The following is a 22,006-nucleotide window of genomic DNA, read 5'->3' as shown; positions in this document are numbered from 1 at the left end:
ATATATATAGATATAGATATAGTTTTCAAAACTATGAATCGAATAAGGTTTATTAGATAACTTTATTTTTATTAATGAATATTATTTTAAATATTCATTCGAGGACATATGACTCCGTTTATTTTATTTAATGAATATTATTTTAAATATTCATTCGAGGACTTATGACTCCGTTTATTTTATTTAATGAATATTATTTTGAATATTCATTCGAGGACTTATGACTCCGCTTATTTATTAATTAATATTCTTTATTTTATTAAAGAATAATGTGTCGATAATCAAACTTATTTTTGATTATTCAAATAAAGATAGTACTTTCGTATAAGTATATTTTTGGTTATTTAATATTCATTTCAAGTATAAGTTTTAAAACTTCTACTTCAATTATTTTTATAAAGATTATTCTTTATGGGAATATTATTTAAATAATAATATTCAGATATTTTCTAATATATTGGGACTGATTTATTTCATTAAATCAGCATTACTCCAAATATTCTTAAAAATGTTTTTGAGTCTTCAAAATGATTTTAAAAGTTAGAGCGGATCCCAAAACTCATTTTTATATTTAAGATCTTCCTTTTAAAGGGGATTTAAATACTCGCTCAAAATTTGAGGGATCCGGCTCTGTGGTGTATTTTATATTCGCAACGAGGTTGCTGTTTTGATAAATGAATTGATTACTTACCCAACGTTCGGGAAGTAAGTCCATCTATTGAGTCGGCATAAGCAACATGGGCTCAGTGGGCGTCCATGAAAGTGTAAGTGGCTCAGTGGGAGGCCATCAAATGCATAAGTGGCTGAGTGTCAGTCCAGCATAAGGTCCTATTGCGGCCAGGGTGATGACCAGTGGGGAATTCGTCCATCTACTAGTAGAAAAGGTTACTTATTGGTATCTTTGCCTGATCAGCAAGATATCGAGTTTATGCCAAAATTCTTTTCCTTTCCAAAATTCATTGGATGTTGTAACTCTGTTCATACTTTATATGACAGAGGTTTTCAGGAAATGTATAAGAAATATATATGTGGATATATATATCGGGACTAAATAAAGTATCTTGTAACTTCATTTTATTCAATAATATATCAAAGATTGAATCTATTCAAGTCTTAACTTGTGGTCTCATCTATGGGATGACCTTTTGAAACCTATAGTACTTTGAACAGTGGTAGTTCAAGTAGCTTTATAAAATGGTATAAGTATAGAGAAGTAATTGGTAACTTCATCTTCCTTTAAGCTTATATCCAGTAAGTATCTACCTTACACTTGATAAAGGTTTCCAGTAAGTTATCCATTTAGATACTTGCATTATTGTTTACACTATATATTATCTTGCGAGCTGTAATGCTCACTCTTGCTTCATTTCTTCATCACACAACAACAGTTAGGAAAGATGGCCAGACTCAAGCAGACCCGGCGCAAGCGCGTGGGAAGCGTCCCGCGTCTTCCCGTTGATGTTATAGCTGCTATAGCTGCAGAGGTAGATCTATTGGTAGATCAGGCATTCTACTTTTGGGAACCAAATATTGTATAATTATAACTTGTGGCAGATAATGGCAAATAACTGTAAACTTATCAAGTAATCATTTTGGGTTGTAATAACTTTTAAATTGTGGATTCAAGGACTTGTACTTATTTCAATTTCATCTCTGAGACTATAACGGGTTGTGGTGTGTGTTAGTGTGGGGTCACAGCATGAGATTATTTATTATTAATTAAGTTAAGTGATATTGTGGAAAGAAAGACCGTAACGACCCGGATCCCCGACCCCGGATCTGGGGGTGTTACAATTACATTATCAAGTGACTCTATTAAAATCAATTGCAAGCCACTATCCAAAGAGACTTTCTCCTTTTCAGGTTCAGTGTATTGTGAGATATCCTTAGGAGTATAATGAGCTGGAATGACCATGTCTCCATCTGTAGTTTCATCAACTCTCTCCATGGGTAAGAAAGGTCCATTCTTGAGAATCTGAACATATAATGGGTTGGCCATCCTTATAATAGCATCATTTTATTTTTCCATAATGTGTAGTTAGATCTGTCAAAGGTAGGGATTTTGATACTGCTAAGCTTATGTGTATTCATTCTTCCAAGATCTTTAATCTGTTTGCTTTCAGATTTTGCTCTGATACCACTTGTTAGGTAATGAATACAACACGGGGGTGCATGTGTTTTGGTTATTTTTAAGGTTTTTTAAACTATTTTGGATATGGTGAACAAAGCAGTTTAACTTATAGAGATATAGTGTTTAAACAGAATTAATAAACATGCACATAAACACAGTATCTTCAAAACTCACTTAATTTTATATTAAAATCAAGTCTGTATTGCTACAAATTTATGGGTTCTTTGTTGATAAAGAACTCAGCTTCTATCTTGATAGATTTACTAGAAGTTCTAGATCTGTTTGTTACAACTATAAACAAAGGACCGGTGTTTACTTTATAGAATAGTAAACACATATTTTACACAGCATGCAATAGCATGTACTAAACCCTACTTTAAGTTATCTAAAGCTTTCCATTTCTGGCTTAGGATATCTTTGCAAATCGTGCATGCCTGTGACTTTCCTTTTTCAGTTAATCTTGGCCTTTGATCTTGTACTCTTCAAGCTGCTTTTGTAGACTTTTCAAATCAGTGATTGATTTGTTTGTTGATTAACAATCTTGGATCTTTAACTGGTCTGCATTCTATACTTGAGGTTTATATCGAGATCTCCAGTTTTGTTATATAGAGAACTCAACATCTCGATAATTATAATGACTTATCGAGATCTCTTATTTCTCTATAGTTGTTTTGACTTATCGAAGTCTCTGAGTTCTCTATAAGAGAATTTGGCTTGTCAAGATCTCTGAATTTCTGCATATAGAAAAGACTTGTCAATAACTCTAAAATCTCTACAGGCATATTGACTTATCGATATCTCTGAGATCTCTAATGAGAATTTAACTTGTCGATGTCTCCAATCTTCACATCTTCAATTTTACTTGTCGATATCTCTGAATTCTCTATTGCAGAAATGACTTGTCGATATCTCCAATCTTCATATCTTCATTTGGCTTGTCGATATCTCTGAGACTTCTCAATAAGCTATTTTTGACTTGTCGATAAGTCATTCTGGAGTTCTCGAATGACTTCTCTATATTACTTGATCTGTGACTTGTAGATTTCTTGACTTAGAATGTTTTTCTTATAACAGATTTATTCAACTCCAAGCTTCTTCACACTGTCTCTGAGGCATGATCTTCATGATCTTCTTTCAGAATTTATTCTTAGGCTTGAGACTTTTTAAATAAAAATACTTCAGTCTAATCTATTGACAATTTTACAGACTCAAGTAATACAATATAAAATGCAAACTTAGATTATCAACAACTTACTTAGGGCTGTCAATTTGACTTAGTCTTGTTATAGTACATGCAAGTCTTGCATAACAGACTTGATCCCAGCTTCCAATTTGTTATAGATGTTGCCCATGCGCGTGATACCCCACTTCATTTGAAGAGTTACACGAGAAGCTCATCAACAAGGATCTTCTCATTAATGCGGCTATTACAAGTGAAAACTCTCCTATTTTTTGGCTGTTGCATATCCTACTAACATACGCTGGAATCCCAACTATGGCCAGAACCATTTTGCGCAACGTTCATCGCCTCTTCCTGCCATCTCGAACAGTCCTCAACCTCCTAAGCACTTCAAGCCTTTTGTCAGTAAATGTCAGTGGTGCAATGTAAAGGGCCATGTTCTTGCCTAATGCCCAAATTTCAGAGAAATGCATCCATCTATTACCTTGCATCCCCACAATTTCCGCATTAACACCCCACATGCTAATGTTGTCACGATAAATATTTCTACTAGTGTCCAAGATGTATCATCTTCACAGCGAACTCCGGGCTGGTTACTAGATAGCGGCGCAAGCCACCATGTCATAACAGACTAGGCGAATTTATCTCTTCACTCTCCTTATGATGGTACAGATGAAATTGTTATTGGAGATGGCTCTGGTCTTCCCCGTCTCTCATATTGGTTCTACTCTTCTCCCTTCCTCCTCTAAGTCATTTTCTTTAAATAATGTTTTATGTGTTCCCTCTACACATAAAAATATAATTTCTATCTATCAATTTTGCCTTGACAATAATGTGACTATTGAGTTCTCATCAACTCTCTTTTTTATCAAAGAGCATAGTACGGGGAAATAATTTTTAAAGAGCCATCTAAGGACAGAGTTTGAGTGGCCAAAATCTCTTCCTCAACCATCTCGAGTCTTCCACACCACCAAAAAAGTCGACTGGCATCATCGTCTAGGACATCCATCAATTTTAATATTTAAGCAATTGCTCTCTAGTTTAAAAATTTCTCATAGTCGTGATTCTCATTATAATTCATGTTTGATCAATAAAAGTCATAAATTCCCTTTTGGCATATCTACATTTACTACATCGTCTCCTCTTGAAGGTATCTTTAGTGATGTTTGGTCATCTCCAATATATTCTTTTGATAATTTTAAATATTATGTAGTGTTTGTGGATCATTATACCAAATATATATAGATTTATCCTATGAAAAATAAATCAGACACTATAACTCTATTTCCAAACTTCAAAGCCCTTGTGGAAAAACAGTTCAGTACGTCAATTAAAACTTTTTATTCCGACAATGGTGGCGAATTTCAGAAATTAACTCCCTTTCTTTCTCATCATTGTATTTCTCATCTCACAAGTCCTCCTCATACTCCTTAACACAACGGATATGTCGAATGCAGACACTTACATATAGTAGACACTAGTCTTGCACTTCTTACTCACGCATCTATGCCTCTCAAATTTTGGTCTGTTGCTATCCAAACAGCCGTGTACTTAATTAATAGAATTCCAACTCCAACTCTTCAAAATCAATCTCCCTATCATACTCTATTTGGAATCAAACCCAAATATGATAATCTTCATAATTTTGGATGTCTCTGTTATCGTGGCTTCGGCCATACACTCCTCACAAAATGGGATAGTTCAATAGTGCAGTACATATTATACAATGCTAGGTTTGACAGATAATAATCAAGTAGAATAGGATCAAGGATTCGCGAGGCCATTTTACTACTCTAGTTTCTTTTTAAGTCTTGATAAATATGTTGGGTTCATGTAAGGTCCAACAGGAACATGTGCCCCAAAACCAAAAATTAGCAGTTTTTAATTAAAATTTTAAATTATAAATATGTATATTTTAGAAAGTGTCCTCATTAAAAACGGTTAAGTTCCCCTATAGTATTAGTAAATCTTTCATAATTTTAGATTAAATGGTTATATTAATAATTTTTAACACTTATATATCAAAAAAATTGAAAAATATAGTGAAAATGACAAAAAAATAATTTGAATTTGAACTACTAATTCGTAACATAATCACTTAAGTACATGGTGCCCGTAAAAGTCTAGGATCCACCAGTGGTTGCCTGTGGAGGTATTAGGGGATGCAATCATCTAAGTACAAACATTTTTTGTGGGGTATAATTTCTTTTGTCATTTTGTGTAAAGTTGTTCAAAAACCGAGCCGAGCTGAGTTTTGATCGAACTGAGCCGAGCTTTAATTTTTTTCTGACGAACCGAGTCGAACTTTCTTAATGAACAGAAAACCATATTCGAGCTCGAGCTCGTTAACAAACAAGTCGAACACAAGCTTTTATCGAAAAAAATTGAGCCAAGTCGAACAAGCCGAACACGATCTAAACATGAGCTTTCTCCATCAAAATGAGTTAGGCCAAGCTGGGCCGAGCCAAGCTGACGTGAAAAATTCTGGTCAAAATACCGGTTGACTGTTAAAATAACAAATCAAATATATTTATTTTTTTCAAAAAATTTTGTCATATCACTAAAACACATAGATCTTAATATCCGTACGGTTGGATAATTCTTAAATATTTTTAAAAAATTAAAACATTAATATGAGACTAAATACTAGTTACAAGTACTATTCAAACCGTTGGTTGATTGTCAAAATAACAAACAAAATAAATTTATTTTTTTCAAAAAATTTTGTCACATCACTAAAATATATAAATATTAACATCTGTACAGTTGGATTATTTATAAATTTAATTAAAAAAATTGAAACATTAATACGAGACTAAACACTAGTTACAAGTATTGGTCAAAATATCGGTTGTCTGTTAAAATAACAATCCAAATACATTTATTTTTTCTAAAAAATTTGTCATATCAGTAAAATATATAGATCTTAACATCCGTACGGTTGGATTATTTATAAATATTTTTTAAAAAATTAAACATTATTACGGGACTAAAAACTAGTTAGAAGTACTGGTCATAACACTGGTTGACTGTTAAAATAACAAACCAAATAGATTTATTTTTTCTAAAAATTTTGTCATATCACTAAAATTAATAGATGTTAACATCCGTATGGTTGGATCATTCATAAATATTTTTAAAAATTTGAAACATTAATATGAGACTAAACACTAGTTACAAGTATTGTTTAAACCGTTGATTGATTGTTAAAATAACAAACCAAATACATTTATTTTTTTTCTAAAAATTTTGTCATATCATTAAAAATTTTAGATCTTAACATCTGTACGGTTGCATGGCTAACGTCAGCTCGTGTCGTGAGATGTTTGGTCAAGTCCTTTAACGAGCTGGATCATTCATAAATATTTTTAAAAAAATTGAAATATTAATATGAGACTAAACACTAGTTACAAGTATTGTTCAAACTGTTGGTTTATTGTCAAAATAACAAACAAATAAATTTATTTTCTTAAAAAAAAATTGTCATATCACTAAAATATATACATCTTAACATCCGTACGGTTGGATTATTTATAAATATTTTAAAAAAATTGAAACACCAATAGATATTAATTTAATTTCAAGCTTGATTAGGCTGCATCCAAATAATCCAAGCCCAGCCCAGCAAAAACCCTAAATTATACTCACACTACACTACAGTCGTTTATTCCCAAATATTTATTTCTCTATCCAATTCCCCGCCTCAATCCCTAAATCCCCAAAACCAAAATCAAATCCCTATATTCACTTGAACAACAAATCCTCAAAATTTCCTATTTAGTCTTTAGAAAAAATCTACTCATTCGCACGGAATCGTATCTACTAATTATAAGTACCCATCTTTATATATTCACTTCTTTTGCTAGCTTAATGTTTTAATTAATTTTTTCGCATACATAAATACTGAATATGAACTTGACAACTTGAACATATGATACAAGTTTGAGTATATATATACACACACATACAAGTTTTGTATATTTTGATACAAAGTTATAAATACTTGAGCTTATATTGTTATTCAGAGTCTTACTTGCAACTGACCATATAATCTTAAATTTGAATTAATTATTTAATCTGTTGTTTATGTTCCATTTGGTAACTAAATATTGTTTAATGGTGTTGTAGACGTTGAGATTTGTAATGGCGCCTTTCCGAAATTAAAAGAACCAAATTAAAATTATTTCAGAAAATATTAAATTTGGAGAGTTGAGAAGCCTTGGCGATGAATCAGAATCTGAATATGATGGTGATAATAACGATGTTAGTGATAATAACGGCGCATCTGAACAGCCAGAACAAATCGAACAAGAGGAAATTTTGAGAAAAAGAAAAAGTGGCAGCCTTGGAACTCAAGAGTCTAATCAGCCTTACCAAAAGAAGAAGAGGAAGAAGAAATTTCGATGTTGGCCATATTTGGACACCGTTAAGGAAAATATCATAAGGTTGCAATTTATAAAATTTGAAAAATAGTAAGAATAAAATTAGGCAGGACGGGTTGCACAACCACGTTAAACAGGCATGTGGATAAATTTCTGAAATAACATGGACAAACACATCAAGTAATACTACAGTTTCAACCGAGCGATGCGATATCATCTGAGGTAACACTCGGGACTTTCAAATATGATCATGCTGAAATGAGAAAAATAGTTTCTCATTATATTCTGGTAAATAAATTACCATTTAAGCATGCAGAAAGATTTATGTTTGACAAGATAATGAGAACAGCGGCACCATATTAGAAAAAAATTACTAGGCATATTGTTAAAAAGGATTGTATTAGTACTTACGAAATTGAGAAAAATAAGTTAAGAGAATTTTTTAAGTCTGTTAGAAAGATTAATATTACAACTGATATGTGGACTTCCTCACATCAAAACTTAGTTACATGGTTGTCACCAGTCATTGGATCGATTCAGATTGGAATCTTAACATGAGGTTCTGAATTTTTGTAATGTGCCTTCCCCACATAGTGGATTTATAATTTTTGAAGCTTTATTCAAATTTTTGAATGAATGGGGAATAATTGATAGAATTTGGACATTAACTATAGATAATGCTGATGCGAATGACGTTGCTTTACGATATTTGAAGCAAACTTTTAGTGTTATAAGGTTATTGCCAATTAAGGGGGAAATATTTCACGCACGTTGTTGTGCACATATATTGAACTTATGCGTGCAGGGGGGATGTTTCATGCACGTTGTTGTGCACATATATTGAACTTATGCGTGCAGGATGGATTAGATCCAATCAAGGAAATAGTTGATAAAGTCAGGGATGGAGTTAAATATAGCCTCTAAAAGACGTGGAATTAAGTTTGCCAAAATTTCAATGTCCTTAGGTTTGAAATGTAAGAAACTGATTCTGGACGTTTTAACTTATTTGAACTCGAAATATAATATGGTATCATGTGTGATTGAGTTCAAAGATGCTTTTCTTATGTATAACACATATGATCAGGGGTGTAAGGAGTATGTACCAAGTGTTGATGACTGGGAAAGAGTTACAAGTGTGTGCTCTTTGTTTTTAACTTCAAATTTGTTTTTATCTGAAATAAGGAGAGTTAAGAAAATATAGACAAAAAGGCAATTAATCCAAATCTGCATATTCGCGAGATGGCGTAGAAAATGGAATTAAAGTTTAAGAAATATTGGGGGGAAATGAATTTGGTTATGTCAATTGGTGTCGTCATGGATCCATGTTTTAAAATGAAACTTCCATCCTTTTTGTTTTCCAACGCTTTATCCAAGTTGCAAGTGAATCTGAAAAATAATTGTCTTATTTAGCAAATTCCTTTAATGACTTGTATGTAGAATATTACAGGGAAGACAGAGATACTAATAAGGAAAGAAATGGATCAAGTGAAGTGTCTTCTTCTGATGTAAATTTCATGAATGACAAAAGGGAAACACCTAAAGACATAAATGATTACGAGAGTTTCATTCGGGAAAGTGGCGGTATTGTTGAGCCCACAAAGTCAGAATTGGAGGAGTACTTGAGTGAGAAAATTATTGTTTTAAGTGCAAAGTTCGACGTTCTAGCTTGGTGGAAAGGAAACTCTGCAAAAGTTCCTATTTTGTCCAAAATGGCATCTGATATTTTGAGCATTCATATTAGCATTGTAGCTTCATAGTCTACCTTCAGTACTGGTAGTAGAGTGATTGAACCGCACCGCTCCTGCTTGAAGCCCAAAACTGTTGAAGTGTTGCTCTGCGGAGCAGATTGGGTGCAAGAATTGTATGGCCTAAAAAAATCTAAATAGGTATATTTTAAAACTGAATTGATACAATAGATAGTTCAGCTGAGTCTAAATAAAGAATGAATGTGCTTACGAGTCATGATCTTAGGTCTTGTTTAATAGTATATACTTAATATTTGTATTTTTTAATTCCGACATGCTTTCAATTTGACCTTTAAAATATTTTCAGGAGGAGGACAAGGAAATTGTGATACATTTAGATTAAATGAAATGATAACAGAATTGAAAGGTGCAGTACAAGGATGTACGTATTTTTTATATTTCTGTACACGCTTTTTATGATCAGTGTGCCCCTTTCATTTACTCCATTTTCTGAATGACATGTAAAGAAGTTAGTGATTATTAGATAATGTCCTATATTTTAATTTGGAATGATGTGAGGAATCTTGTACGGGTACAGTGAGTGGTGGTCGTGGCATGATCCGGTATATATTATTATGTTTTTTAATAGACGTACATCAACCCTTTTTCAATTTAAGTATCTTGTACTTATGAATTGGAATTTGTGGCTTGTATATATGTGATTTTAAGTTCCAACTCCTTCTTACTTTTTGGTTTCCTTCAGGAAGGAAACTGGGAAGAAACCATTACGCATTATATTTTACAGGTAAATTTTCATATAATGTATTTTGTTTCTTTTACAAGGAGACTTATTTTGCTAAAAAATAAAAATTGTTGAATGTCAATTTCTACTTGTTTCTCTTCATTTATGTGACCTGTCATCCTTTATTGGTTATATAACACTGAGGCACCTTATTTCTTTATTTTTGCTTGGAGCAATTGCAGTAATGTGTAAATTAAAATTTCTTTTATTGTTCTGCATTTACATAAAGCTACCGCATCATTTAATGTAGGTTATAAAATATAAGTTACATCTTAAATTAAAATAATTTCAAACAAATTTCTCTGGGTTTTATCATTTTTAGGATATATTTTGATCACATATTGTGCATCAGTGCGACCTTTGATATTACAATTTCCAAGTAATCATATGACAATTTTTTTCATGCTGTTGTGGTATGGTTCATAGGTACATGGATTGCGACTACTAGTATCAAACAAAGTTTACTATAATCTATCAATACTAGGGTAAACTTTATATAAAAGTTTTTGTAGTCTCAGAAGTCAGAACTTTGCACATACAGGAATACCATGATCAAATGATTGTGCTATTTCGATTTTAATGCAACCGTAAATTAAATTTCTTATCAATGTTTTAGCTATTTTATTTCGTTCGATGTAGAGGATAAATATTTTGGACTCGTTACTCTAAACCTTATGGATAAAAATATTGACCCCTACAATGCCTTATGCATTTATACTTCTATGTAACTTCTATTCAACGAGTTTGAACTCAGAATCTTTTTTAGCCAAAATGAGTTGAACTTATTGGAAACAGATAGGTAGGAATTTCAGTGTTGTATATTTTTGAAATGCAGAAAGGAAAGAAAGGATATGGTCCTAATTATTCTTATAGAGCATCTAATACAAGCTCTAGACAAGCAGACTTGTAAAATGCAGAATGTAAAGAAAATTCTGAGCTATCCTGCATCCAGGCATATAAATAACTCATATAGGCATATTCATTCCTAGTTACGTAGTAGTTAAACCCTTCAGCAAAAATAGAATAGTTTGGTTAAAAATTAGGGTAGCGGCTGGTTAAATATCAAGTTAGAGTTTATTCGAGTTTTCTTTATTTTATCTTACAATGATGAACAGGGCCATCAAGTTGGAGTGGAGAATGTCATGCTGGAGCTGTTGCAACTGGCTATTTTTATTTTGAATATTTGAGATGTAATCTAAAATCATTCAACTTAGTTGTTACTTCAAACTTGAAAGAATATTTGGTGGTATGCTTTATTAGAACTTTATGCTTATTTTAAAGTTTGTTATGGTTTTGTATTGGACAAATGATGCAAACATTTCTTTTAATTTGGTGTGGGAACGTGGATGGAAGAATTGATGAACATGATTTTTGTAACTTTAATTTAAAAATATTAGCAAGCAGGTTCAGTATTATTAAAAATAATCAGGAAATGTTACATTTTTTTCGAGCTCTAACGAGCTGAGCTCGAGCCGAACGATCTCGAACCGATCTCGAGTCAAACATACCAACATCTCGGCTCGAGCCCTTAACAAACCGAGCCCTTAATGAGTCGAGCCCTTAACAAACGGAGTCCTTAACGAGCCGAGCTCGAACTTTTTCGCGAACAACTTGGTTCGTGAACAGCCCTAATTTTGTGCATATAGGTAGGAATGATGCAGTTCTTATGGTTATTTATATACAAATTACTCAAAATCATTAATCTTTTGCGCTTGTAAAAGATCTAATAATTTTGGTTGTTGTGTTATTCCTCTAGATGATAGGGGTAATATGGCAACTATTAATTTAACCTTGCTTGGTGATATTCAATAATATGTGTTACTATTCCAAATTCTCAGGACTAGACCTATTATTCGAGCCGAGCATCCAGCTCGAGCCGAAACTTGTTTATCTGGCTAAAGCTCGTACGAGCGGAGTTCGAACACAAGCTCGAGCTCATTTAGTTAAACGAGTCGAGTATGTGGCGAATTCAACTAAGCTCCGCTCGACTCGAGCTATAACTCTTTTAGATTCGAGCTACAACTCTTCTATATTAACATTAAATTTTTTACAACAACTAATGGAATACTCTTAATCTATACAAATAATTTACAATAAGCAACTCGAGCTCGAGCTCAGACTCGGAGTAGAACTTCGAGTATTCCAATTTAATTTAACTAATTTCGAACCTAGAAGTTCGAGTTCGAGCCGAGTTTTAATGAGTTTGGGAATAATTTACAGTGGTTAGTAACTAAACAGGGTAGGCATTTTGTTAGTTAATCAAACTTACAGGGTAGAGTTTCATTTTTTTTCTAAGTGAAATATTCATATCTCAACTATATTTTCCAACCAATTTTGTGATTATATACATGATAGTTCATCTTTTAGTTCTTACTAAATATGTGATGTAGTTATTCGTGTATATTTTTTATTTTGTGATGAATAATCTTGCACTAACATGTAGAGAGACATGCCATATCATACACGTCTATGGATGCACTCCTGTTGTTTACAAGTTTTAATGTTTTTCTTGTTTCAACAATTTCTCCGGTCTATAAGTTTTTATTTCCATCCATACTGGGAAAGAAGGGTATGATTTTCTTTACACAAATATTTCCTGAATCATTATCATTATTTTTCCACAGCGTGTTTTTTAGGAATTTTTGTTTCCCATCTTTGCGTAAATAGAACCTGAAAATTATCACAGATAATAATATGAACAGATTAATAATAATCAAGACATATGAACACCAAGATTTATACGTAAAAAACCCCTTTAATATAAAGAGGTAAAAAATATGGGACCAACTCCAAATGTTTCCACTATAATGATGGTTACAGTATTCTCTCTAAATTTTACAAAGTAACACTTGAAGTACATCCGAATAGTAATACAATAATTCCATATTTCTTCGGTACTGAACCGGATAACCTGGACTGAACAGTCCCTTCGGTACTGGACCGGATAACCTGGAGAACTCCCCTTGTTACAGCCGCAACACCTAGACAAACTCAGATTGTTATATATCCTAAAGCCTACAGCCCGACTAATACTCACACTAACTCACCCAAAATGAAAGAAGAGAAAAGCATGAGCGCCGCTTATTCTGACCTGCTTGAAACTACGTAAGGTAAGTTTTCTACTAGACGGACTATCTAGCAGTTATACACTTAAGAAGTGAAGGAGAGAAGAGAGTAAGGTGCAATTTATGAATTGGAGAGAGAGGGTATTAATAGGAAGATCCAATGGCATGCTTGGGTAATTATTGGGTAAAGTATAGGTAGATAAATAAATGGGAAGATGGGAGGAAAGTGGGATAAGATGAAATGGTGTGTTTGGAAAGTTTAATGGGGGACCCACAACTAACAATCTCCCCATTTCCAAAGTCACAACGCTTCACTCGCATTCCATGCCTGTGCTCGGTTTGCAAAGCTCCAACTTTTCTCGCAGAACCACCTTGGTCATCATATTTGATGGATTCTTATCCGTGTGTATCTTCTCCACCTAAAACTGACCACACGCATCTGAGTCGACTCTTTCCAACACCACCGACTTTTTCTTCAGTGGACTACTAAAAGATACTTGATGTTGTTTCCCCGATAAAAAATATTTGTAGGGCTTCAATGTAGTATCTTTAGCAAGCGGAATGAGGGATTTCTTTGCTAAAATCTGCAGCCCTTGCTCGCTCATGTGGCCAAGCCTCTTGTGTCATAAAATTGCTGAAGTTTCATCTTCAACTGTGTTCAAACCATTTGAATACATCCTCACTTGTGTCGTGTATAACGAGCCACAAGTGGAATATCTTGCAGCCACTAACGAACCTGTAGTAAGCTTCCACATTCCTCCGCCGAATATATTTAAGTACCCTTGCTTATCTAGCGTCATGCCAGAAATCAAGTTGAGCCGTAAGTCCGGAACATGCCTGACATCTTTCAAAGTCATTGAACAACCCGTGTTTGTCTCAATGCAGATGTCACCAATGCATGTGATCTTTGACTGATCAGAGTTACTCATTCTTATCGTACCAAAGTCGTATGCTTTGTACCTCGTAAAGAATTCCTGAGTGGGTGTTGTACAATACGTTTCTCCAATATCAACCACCCATTCGACCTTCTGATCATCAATATGTAAGCATTCTTCTTCCCCGAAATAAAGGATCACAACATCTTCTATCATAGCAGTCGTTGAGCTTTTCTCGACTTGTCTCTTTGTTAACCATTGTTCCGCTTACTGAGACAGGCCCTACAATCTTTCTTGTAATGACCCTTCTTCTTACAATAGTAGCATTCAATATTGGATTTTGATTTTCCACCGGAATTTCCAAAATTCCTGCTCTTACTACGCCCCATGTTTGAATCCTTGTAGTTGCTTCTGCCCCTATTCTCAGTAACAAGAGCCTGGAAATCGCTACTGACTCCCTTTACTTTTCTTCTCATAGCCTCATTGAGGAGACTTTCCTTAATAGACTGCAACGTTGGTTTATCACTTGGCACGACATTAGTTATTGCCACCACTAACGCATCCCAACTTGAAGGCAAAGTTTTGAGAAGAAAAATTGCCCTGAGTTTCTCATTAAGATCCATCTGTATAGTTGCAAGTTGATTTAACAACCCCTAAAATTCGCCCATATGTTCTGACATATTATTTCCATCCTTGAACCTCATGTTCATCAGCTTCTGAAATAGAAAAGTTATATTTTGTGAACTTTTCAGTTGGAAAGTAGACTCCAATATAGTCCAAAGCTTATAAGCGTCTTCTTTTTCTGCAACATGATGGTACTCTGAGTCATCAATCCATCGATAAATAAGACTGATAGTTTTCATGATCATCTTTTTCCAAGCCGTATCAGATTTCTCTACAAGCTTGGTCCCTTTTCAGTTCCACTGGATCAAATAAATCTTTACTGTAAAGAAGATCTTTGATTCTGCTTTTCCACAACGGATAATTTGAAGCTGTTAAACATATCATTATACTGGATGAACTCTCCATTTCCATTTACGAAAGACTACATGAATCGTCACTTAGAACCACACAAGTTGGCTAGGAAAGTGGATTTGTTTGGGGAGCTTTCCGTATAAATACGACGCAGAATCTGAGAACCGCTGCGCACAAAGCACTTACCAATAATGTGGGCCCCGGCTCTGATACAAATTGTTAGTAATTCCCGTTTCCCGTCTTTGCGTAATAAAACCTGAGAATTATCACAGACAATAATATGAACAGATCAATAATAATCAAGACAGATGAACACCAAGATTTATTCGTGAAAACCTCCATAAGATAAAGAGGTAAAAATCACGGGACCAACTCCAAATATTTTCACTATAATAATAATAATGGTTACAATATTCTCTCTCAAATTTACAAAGTAACACTTGAGGTACAGCCGAATAGTAATACAATGATTCCTTATTACTTCGATATTGAACTAGATAACCTGGACAAAATAGTCCCTTCGGTAGTGGACCAGATAACCTGAAGAACTCCCCTTGTTGCAGCTGTAACACCTGGAAGAACTCCTACTACTGTAGATCCTGAAGGCTACATCTCACCCAATACTCATACTAACTTACCCAAAATGAAAGAAGAGAGAAGCATGAGGGTCCCCTATTCTGACTTGACTGAAACTACCGCAAGGTAAGTTTGGTGCATTTTATGAAGTGGGGGGACGATTATGAAGTGGGGGACGAGAGTATTTATAGGAAGAGCCAATGGCATAATTGGGTAATTGATAGATAAAGTAGGGGTATATAAATAAGAGGGAAGGTGGTAGAAAAGTGAAATAACATGAGGTATAGTGTTTGGAAAGTTTAGCGGGGGACCCACAACTAACGGTATTCTTTAGGCACTTTTTCTTCCCATCGAACAGAGTTATATATTGTTATTCTATGAATATGATCATTAACCCTCTTCACCCATACTAATCGTAGTAGTTCTTTTAAATGTGGCATGTTATGATCAGTGTAACATTGGAACAGTATTTTGTATTGACATTTGAGCTCACTTCAAATTTTTGACTCAAGAAAAGGCAGATTTATGAGAAAACTAGATGACTTGGTATCTGGAAATACATTATATAAAGAAAAGGATTACTAACAAGATAAAAGCTTGCAAGCTGCAATTGTTGCTGCTAGTTGTGCATGTAGCTCTAAGACACTATCGCCTGATTTAATGTACACAAGTGCACAATTAAATTGCTATAATTTTGTGCTTGCAAGTGCTGGTTAAATTTCTGTTAGCTCATAACATATGATATTTGTTTCAGAGAGAAAGTCGATGTCAAGAACATGAAGCTGATCCAGCAAAGAATTCTATATCAACATTACACATTTGAAGCAACAGTGTCGATTATCAACTATTTTGATAGTTCTATCTAAAGAAGTTGTATCTTCTTATGTCTGGTTGTGTGGGGGCAGAGGAGGATTTAGTAAGGGTCACAGCTAAACACATATCCCTCTAAAACAAAAAAAATTACCTTTTTATGATTAATTTTTTTGAAAATATATGAAAGTGTCCCATAAAATTAAAAAATATAAGGGTGTATTCATAAAATATAATCGGTATCCCCTGGAATATAATTTTTGGATCCGCCCCTGGTTGGGGGTGCTGTCAGAAGGGAGACTGTCGAAGGATAGACCTGTAACTATGCCTATTTAATTTTGAAAGTGGTTTTTCAAACAGTTTTTGTATCTGAACCCGGGAAACATAGCCAGCTTATGAAATTAAGATACCTTTCATGATCTTTTATTCGAATTTAATATAGGTTTTTACCTTTAGTAGGTTAACATTCTAACTCATTGAAAGTGATTAGATGCATTGCACTGTGAAATTTTAGCAATAGGAACTAAAGTTTGTGCCAGTGCCAGATATGCAGAGTATACAAGTTTGTGAGGTATGGTTAAATTATATATTTCACTTCTTATTTCACCTCTTTTTTTAGATAGTTACATTTCTGTATATATGGCAGAATGTAAGTGGTCGACCGGTACCAATTAACATAGTTAATTATCTGAGTTCGTCTAATATAATCCCGTGCTTCCTGAGTTTTAATAAAAGAAGGAAATTAAGTGTACGATAAGTAAAGTATTTTCACGAACACGGTTGGATATATCAAGTGGTTAAGAGTTTATCATCTGTTGTCTCAAATCCTATTTAACTGTTAATCATTTACTTCCTTCCCTTAAAAACCGGGGAGTGGGGCGTAAGTGATTCGCGAATAAAATGATTTGATTTACCTGCTCAAAGAGAAAATAAATGTTAGCACCTATGTAAGAGAGAATATGATTACAGTTACCCCACTCAAAAGAGAAAATGCTGAGGGCTAAAATTAGCAAATAGAACATCTATGTAGTTGTCATTTCATGAAATTCAATGACCAAATCATTAGCGTAGAGTTAGAGATGCATCGTAAGTTTGTGTTAACACTAGCATGACTGAAATGAGCTGAACGAAAAAGTTAAAATCAAAATGAGTGTACTCAAGTGAATAGATTCAGCTTCCTATACCTTCGGAGTCGGTACATAAATGTATAGAAAGAACATCCAGCTCTACCTGTTCTTTATGGGGGTTTTTTTATGGATTTTGTCATACTCTCAACATAGTTTTCAAATATCGAACTCTCCGAGGGATCTTTTGAAGTCTGAATATTTGTTTCATGAGTCAATGGCAGATGGATGGTATAAAATCTGTTCTAAGTAGTTTGTTGTTTAGAAAATTATGAGTTGATGGAGGATTGAATTTCCTCCAGTGTTTTCCCCTTCGTTTCCGGTACTACCTTTGCCACAAACAGTGCTGTGAGAGCACATGATCCGGAGAACACAAAAAATGTGCCTGAATTGAAACAAAGATGTTATGAAAATGTATGACATACATGAAAGTGTGCATGTAGTTTAGATTCTCTGCTACCTGTGCTACTCCAGCTCATGAGAAAGTTAAATGTATATGAAACTGCCCAAGCACCTAACCAGTTCACTAGCACAACAAGGCTACCAGCAAGTCCCTTTATATGTATCGGAAAGATCTGCAGCCAGAGTCGAAAGTTTTTAGAAAACTAATATGCAAATTTCTTAAAGCTTATTTGATTTCACAAGTTACAACTTTCAAGGCTTGATAACAGCATTGACTGTGAAGTTTTACCTCAGACATTATCACCCACGGAACAGCTCCCATTCCAATTGAAAATGATGCGATATATATCTGATAGTATTAGGCAAACGGTTAACATCAGTTTTCAGCATTAAGACAAGTACTGAAGTTAAAAAGAGAACTGAATTTACCAAGACACCAGAAACAGCTAAAGTGGGAACCCATTCAAGCAACAGCGTTTGACCCTATTCACCAAAATATGGAACAAGATTATGACTGTTGCTCAGAGGAAAGGAACATGCACAAGGTAGCAATCTTGTAGTTTTAGGAAAATACCTCAAGGAGAAAAGCAGTTCCAGTTAAAAAGCAACCAAGAAATGTCCCGGTGGCAGACACCTGAGCAAAATATTTTATGTTTATAAGTTTTACTTCATTGCACAAAAGGGTTAAGTACTCCGGGTGAACTTGGTAACACTACCACATTCAATGATCAATCATAAACAAAAACAGCTAACTACTCACCATAAGAAGTGGCCTTCTTCCTGATCTATCCATTAACAATGCTCCTACCACAGTTATTGGAACCTATTGGTCATTTCAAGCAAAATGAGTTTGTGCTTTTATACAAAAAGATTTCATCGAGTGATAGGCTGCCTTTATGACAAAAAAATGTGTTTTCAGTATATATTCTCCCTTCTAATTTAATAAAAAGTTTCAAAAAGCTTTGCAGGTTAAAAAATGGAAAATCGAAATCTCATGATCATTTCACTTGCAATTTACGATATACTTTATAATAGATAGGATTAAATTAAAAAAAAGTTCATTTCCAATTCGTTTGTCTAACCTAATTACGAATGAAAAAGACCTGCAAAAGACAGAGGTACTTTACAAACCTGAATTAGTGCATAAGCTATTGTTCCAACATTGCCAGAAGACATTCCTGCATTTTACATTTTCACTGTTACTAATACCCTTTACATATGAATCTACTAGCTCTTGTAGAACTTACCAGCAGCTACAAAAGTCTGACTAGCATAAAAACCCACTCCATTTATTCCTCCTATTTGTTGGAATATCATCAATCCAACAGCAATCTGAAATCCACAATCAATAGATATGTCAGATTTGCAATGCACTTTTTCCACTAGTTTTTGTAGTATCCAAATAAGCACTTATATCACAAAGTTTGTTGCTTGCTTACAATCACAGAACGTATGTATTTGCTATCGAACAGATCCAGTAGTTTTGCATCAGAGTTATCCTTCAAGCTTTGGATATAAGCCTATTTAAGCACAAACAAGTCAAATTTAATCCAAATCTATATATTAAAATTGAGTCAATAAGAAATCGATCTAGATAGTCTAAAGAAACATACCATAATTTCTGCAGCTTCTTCTGTAACATTTGCATCTTTGCCACGAAGCCTTCGTAGAGCAACTTCAAATTCTTTCTCCCGTCCTACCTTTGCCTGTGAAGTACAAAAATAAAAAATAACATAAATATCATTTCTAGTCAGCCTAATTCTTTTACACGTGAAATGATATATGAAATCTTGATTCATTTCAAAGCTTACCAGCCATCTGGGGGACTCCGGAATAAAGAATAAACCAATTAGCAGGACGATGCAGGGAACAACTCCTTCATATTTAATCAAGTATTTATCATTTTGCAGTCTAAAATGCAACATACAGAGAGGAGGGGAAGAAAGTTACCCGTTATAGCTAGAGTTCGCCATGATAGGACTGTTCCCATTAAGAAAGCAAGAGATGAACCAGTTACAATCATCAACTGCAGAATAATTAACACACAAAATATGAGAATAGCCTAAATAGCAACAAGGTCACACATAATAGTAGCACCAGAAATTTCCATTAACATTCTAATAACCTGATTAAGAGTAGTGAGACCTCCACGGAGATTTTTTGGTGCTATCTCTGCTATGAACACTGGCACCTGCAAAATTCCAGTTCATAATCTCATAGGAAAAATTACATAAACAACAGTATCAGATTCCGCTAGTACTTCACATTTTAGATGTTTACCACGAAAGAAAAAATTCCAATCCCATATCCGGTTAAGAATCTACCCATGTCAAGTAACAAAGCTCCCTGTATAAAATCATACAAAAAAATAATAATTATTAAAGTCATTTACAGGACAATGAGTAACTAAATTATTAGTCAGGGAAGATATCGGTGACTAGGTTTCTTTTCCAGCAATTCTGCATCTCAAGTTATGCATCTCACAGTACACGTACCAAAAATTTATGTAGTAAATGTGATTTACAAAATGCAATGAAGGGTTGTTCATAAAAACAAATTAGTCACTTATTTCTAATTGGCATTTCTTTTCAAAGGAAAATAAAACGAGAAGGTATATATACCAGGGACAAGTAAACTGCAAGCCATCCAGCAATACAGAAAGCAGCTGACATTCTCATAGCCTGTTTAAAACAACCAGTATACCGAAATTCGACTTAAATTTTCGTAAAATCAGATAATGTTTGAAAATTGACGAATCAACAAATGGAATATGGGCTAGGAAGTAATTATAAGTTGCACATACCCCTTTCCGGCCAATAGAGTCAGCAATTCTGCCACTTGTGATTGCACCAATCATAGCACCAATGGTTACAATGGAGCCAAACATGGAATACTGAAAAATGGTAGCAACACAACACAAACATCTTAAATTATTAATTCTGTATTAGTATAGAGTTGAAAGAATAGAAATGAATCAAAATACTAAAGAAGGGCAAACAAACCTGAGCTAATGTCAAATTCAAATCTTCCCTTATAGCAGATTGAGCAGGTGCTGAGTAGCCCACCTGCAAAAGGACTAATAAATTCAGCTCAAGAATCCCTTTCCAATTTTCTCTACTAAATAAATAATTTTAATTTTTTTATACTGGACAAAATTAAGACTTTCACAAAAAGAATTTGTTTAAAACCATCCTAAATCTCCAATCTTGTGACTTGGGTGTGTGTGAGTGTGAGTGAGTACTTACACAAGAGCCAAACTCAAAAGATCCACAGACAGCAACACAAGTACTAAACAGGACCATCCCAACTGACAAACTAGCTTTGTTAGTCTCCTCATTTTCAGATTCCGCCACCTTGTTGGTATGCTCTAAAAATGGCTCCTCCAAATCTTGAATTCCCTTACTGCCGCCATTCTCAATCTCTCTACTATTAGTAATTGTCATCTCTCTCTCTCCCTCCCTCTCTCTCTCTCTTTTCTCTATCTCTCTCTCTCCAATGTGACAGATATGGGGAGATGAGAAACAGAGAAGGAGAAACACTGATTGAATGAAATTGAGGGGTTTGAAGCTATAATATACACATGTCATATAGTCTCATATGTGATGGCCATGCAAACAATCTAGGAAATTGTTGTAAGCCATTTTACATAAATTTTAAAAAAGAAATGCAACTACTTGTACTAATTCTATTATTGTCCCATCTTAATGATTAGAGGAGGCTTGCACAGTACAACATGGGAACTCATGTGGGTCGAAAGCTGTCACTGACGTAGCATTTAATCGATCGATACTCAATTTATTCAATATGTTCCTTTTGCTGCTTATTTTTTATTTTATTCTCGCTTTTCGTTATCTAATCTCCTAATACAATTTTCATATTCTCTTTTGAAAGTATTTATTTTTATTATTTAGTCAATGATATAATATTTTAATTTGCTCAAAAACATAATTTTGGAATTATTTTTGACAAATATGTCTTATAGATGAATATATGTTCTCG

General features: G+C 34.0%; 1 protein-coding gene across 1 annotated transcript; it reads right to left on the bottom strand.

Annotated features, from left to right (window-relative positions):
- Positions 1-17,637: 17,637 nt before the first annotated feature.
- On the bottom strand, positions 17,638-21,667 carry LOC141659190 (sugar transporter ERD6-like 16). Its single transcript, XM_074465963.1, has 18 exons — positions 21,253-21,667; positions 21,010-21,072; positions 20,811-20,900; positions 20,629-20,688; positions 20,288-20,353; positions 20,133-20,198; positions 19,958-20,033; positions 19,819-19,883; positions 19,621-19,713; positions 19,447-19,527; positions 19,255-19,339; positions 19,139-19,185; positions 18,768-18,830; positions 18,582-18,641; positions 18,437-18,490; positions 18,297-18,356; positions 18,066-18,180; positions 17,638-17,990 (listed from the first exon to the last, which is right to left on the bottom strand). The coding sequence occupies exons 1-18, from the start codon at positions 21,592-21,594 to the stop codon at positions 17,875-17,877; spliced, it is 1,602 nt and encodes a 533-aa protein (XP_074322064.1). The 5' UTR covers positions 21,595-21,667; the 3' UTR covers positions 17,638-17,874.
- Positions 21,668-22,006: the final 339 nt, after the last annotated feature.

Source organism: Apium graveolens, chromosome 5 (assembly GCF_009905375.1).
Source record: "Apium graveolens cultivar Ventura chromosome 5, ASM990537v1, whole genome shotgun sequence".
NCBI lineage: Eukaryota > Viridiplantae > Streptophyta > Magnoliopsida > Apiales > Apiaceae > Apium > Apium graveolens.
This window is presented reverse-complemented; position numbering and strand designations above follow the sequence as displayed.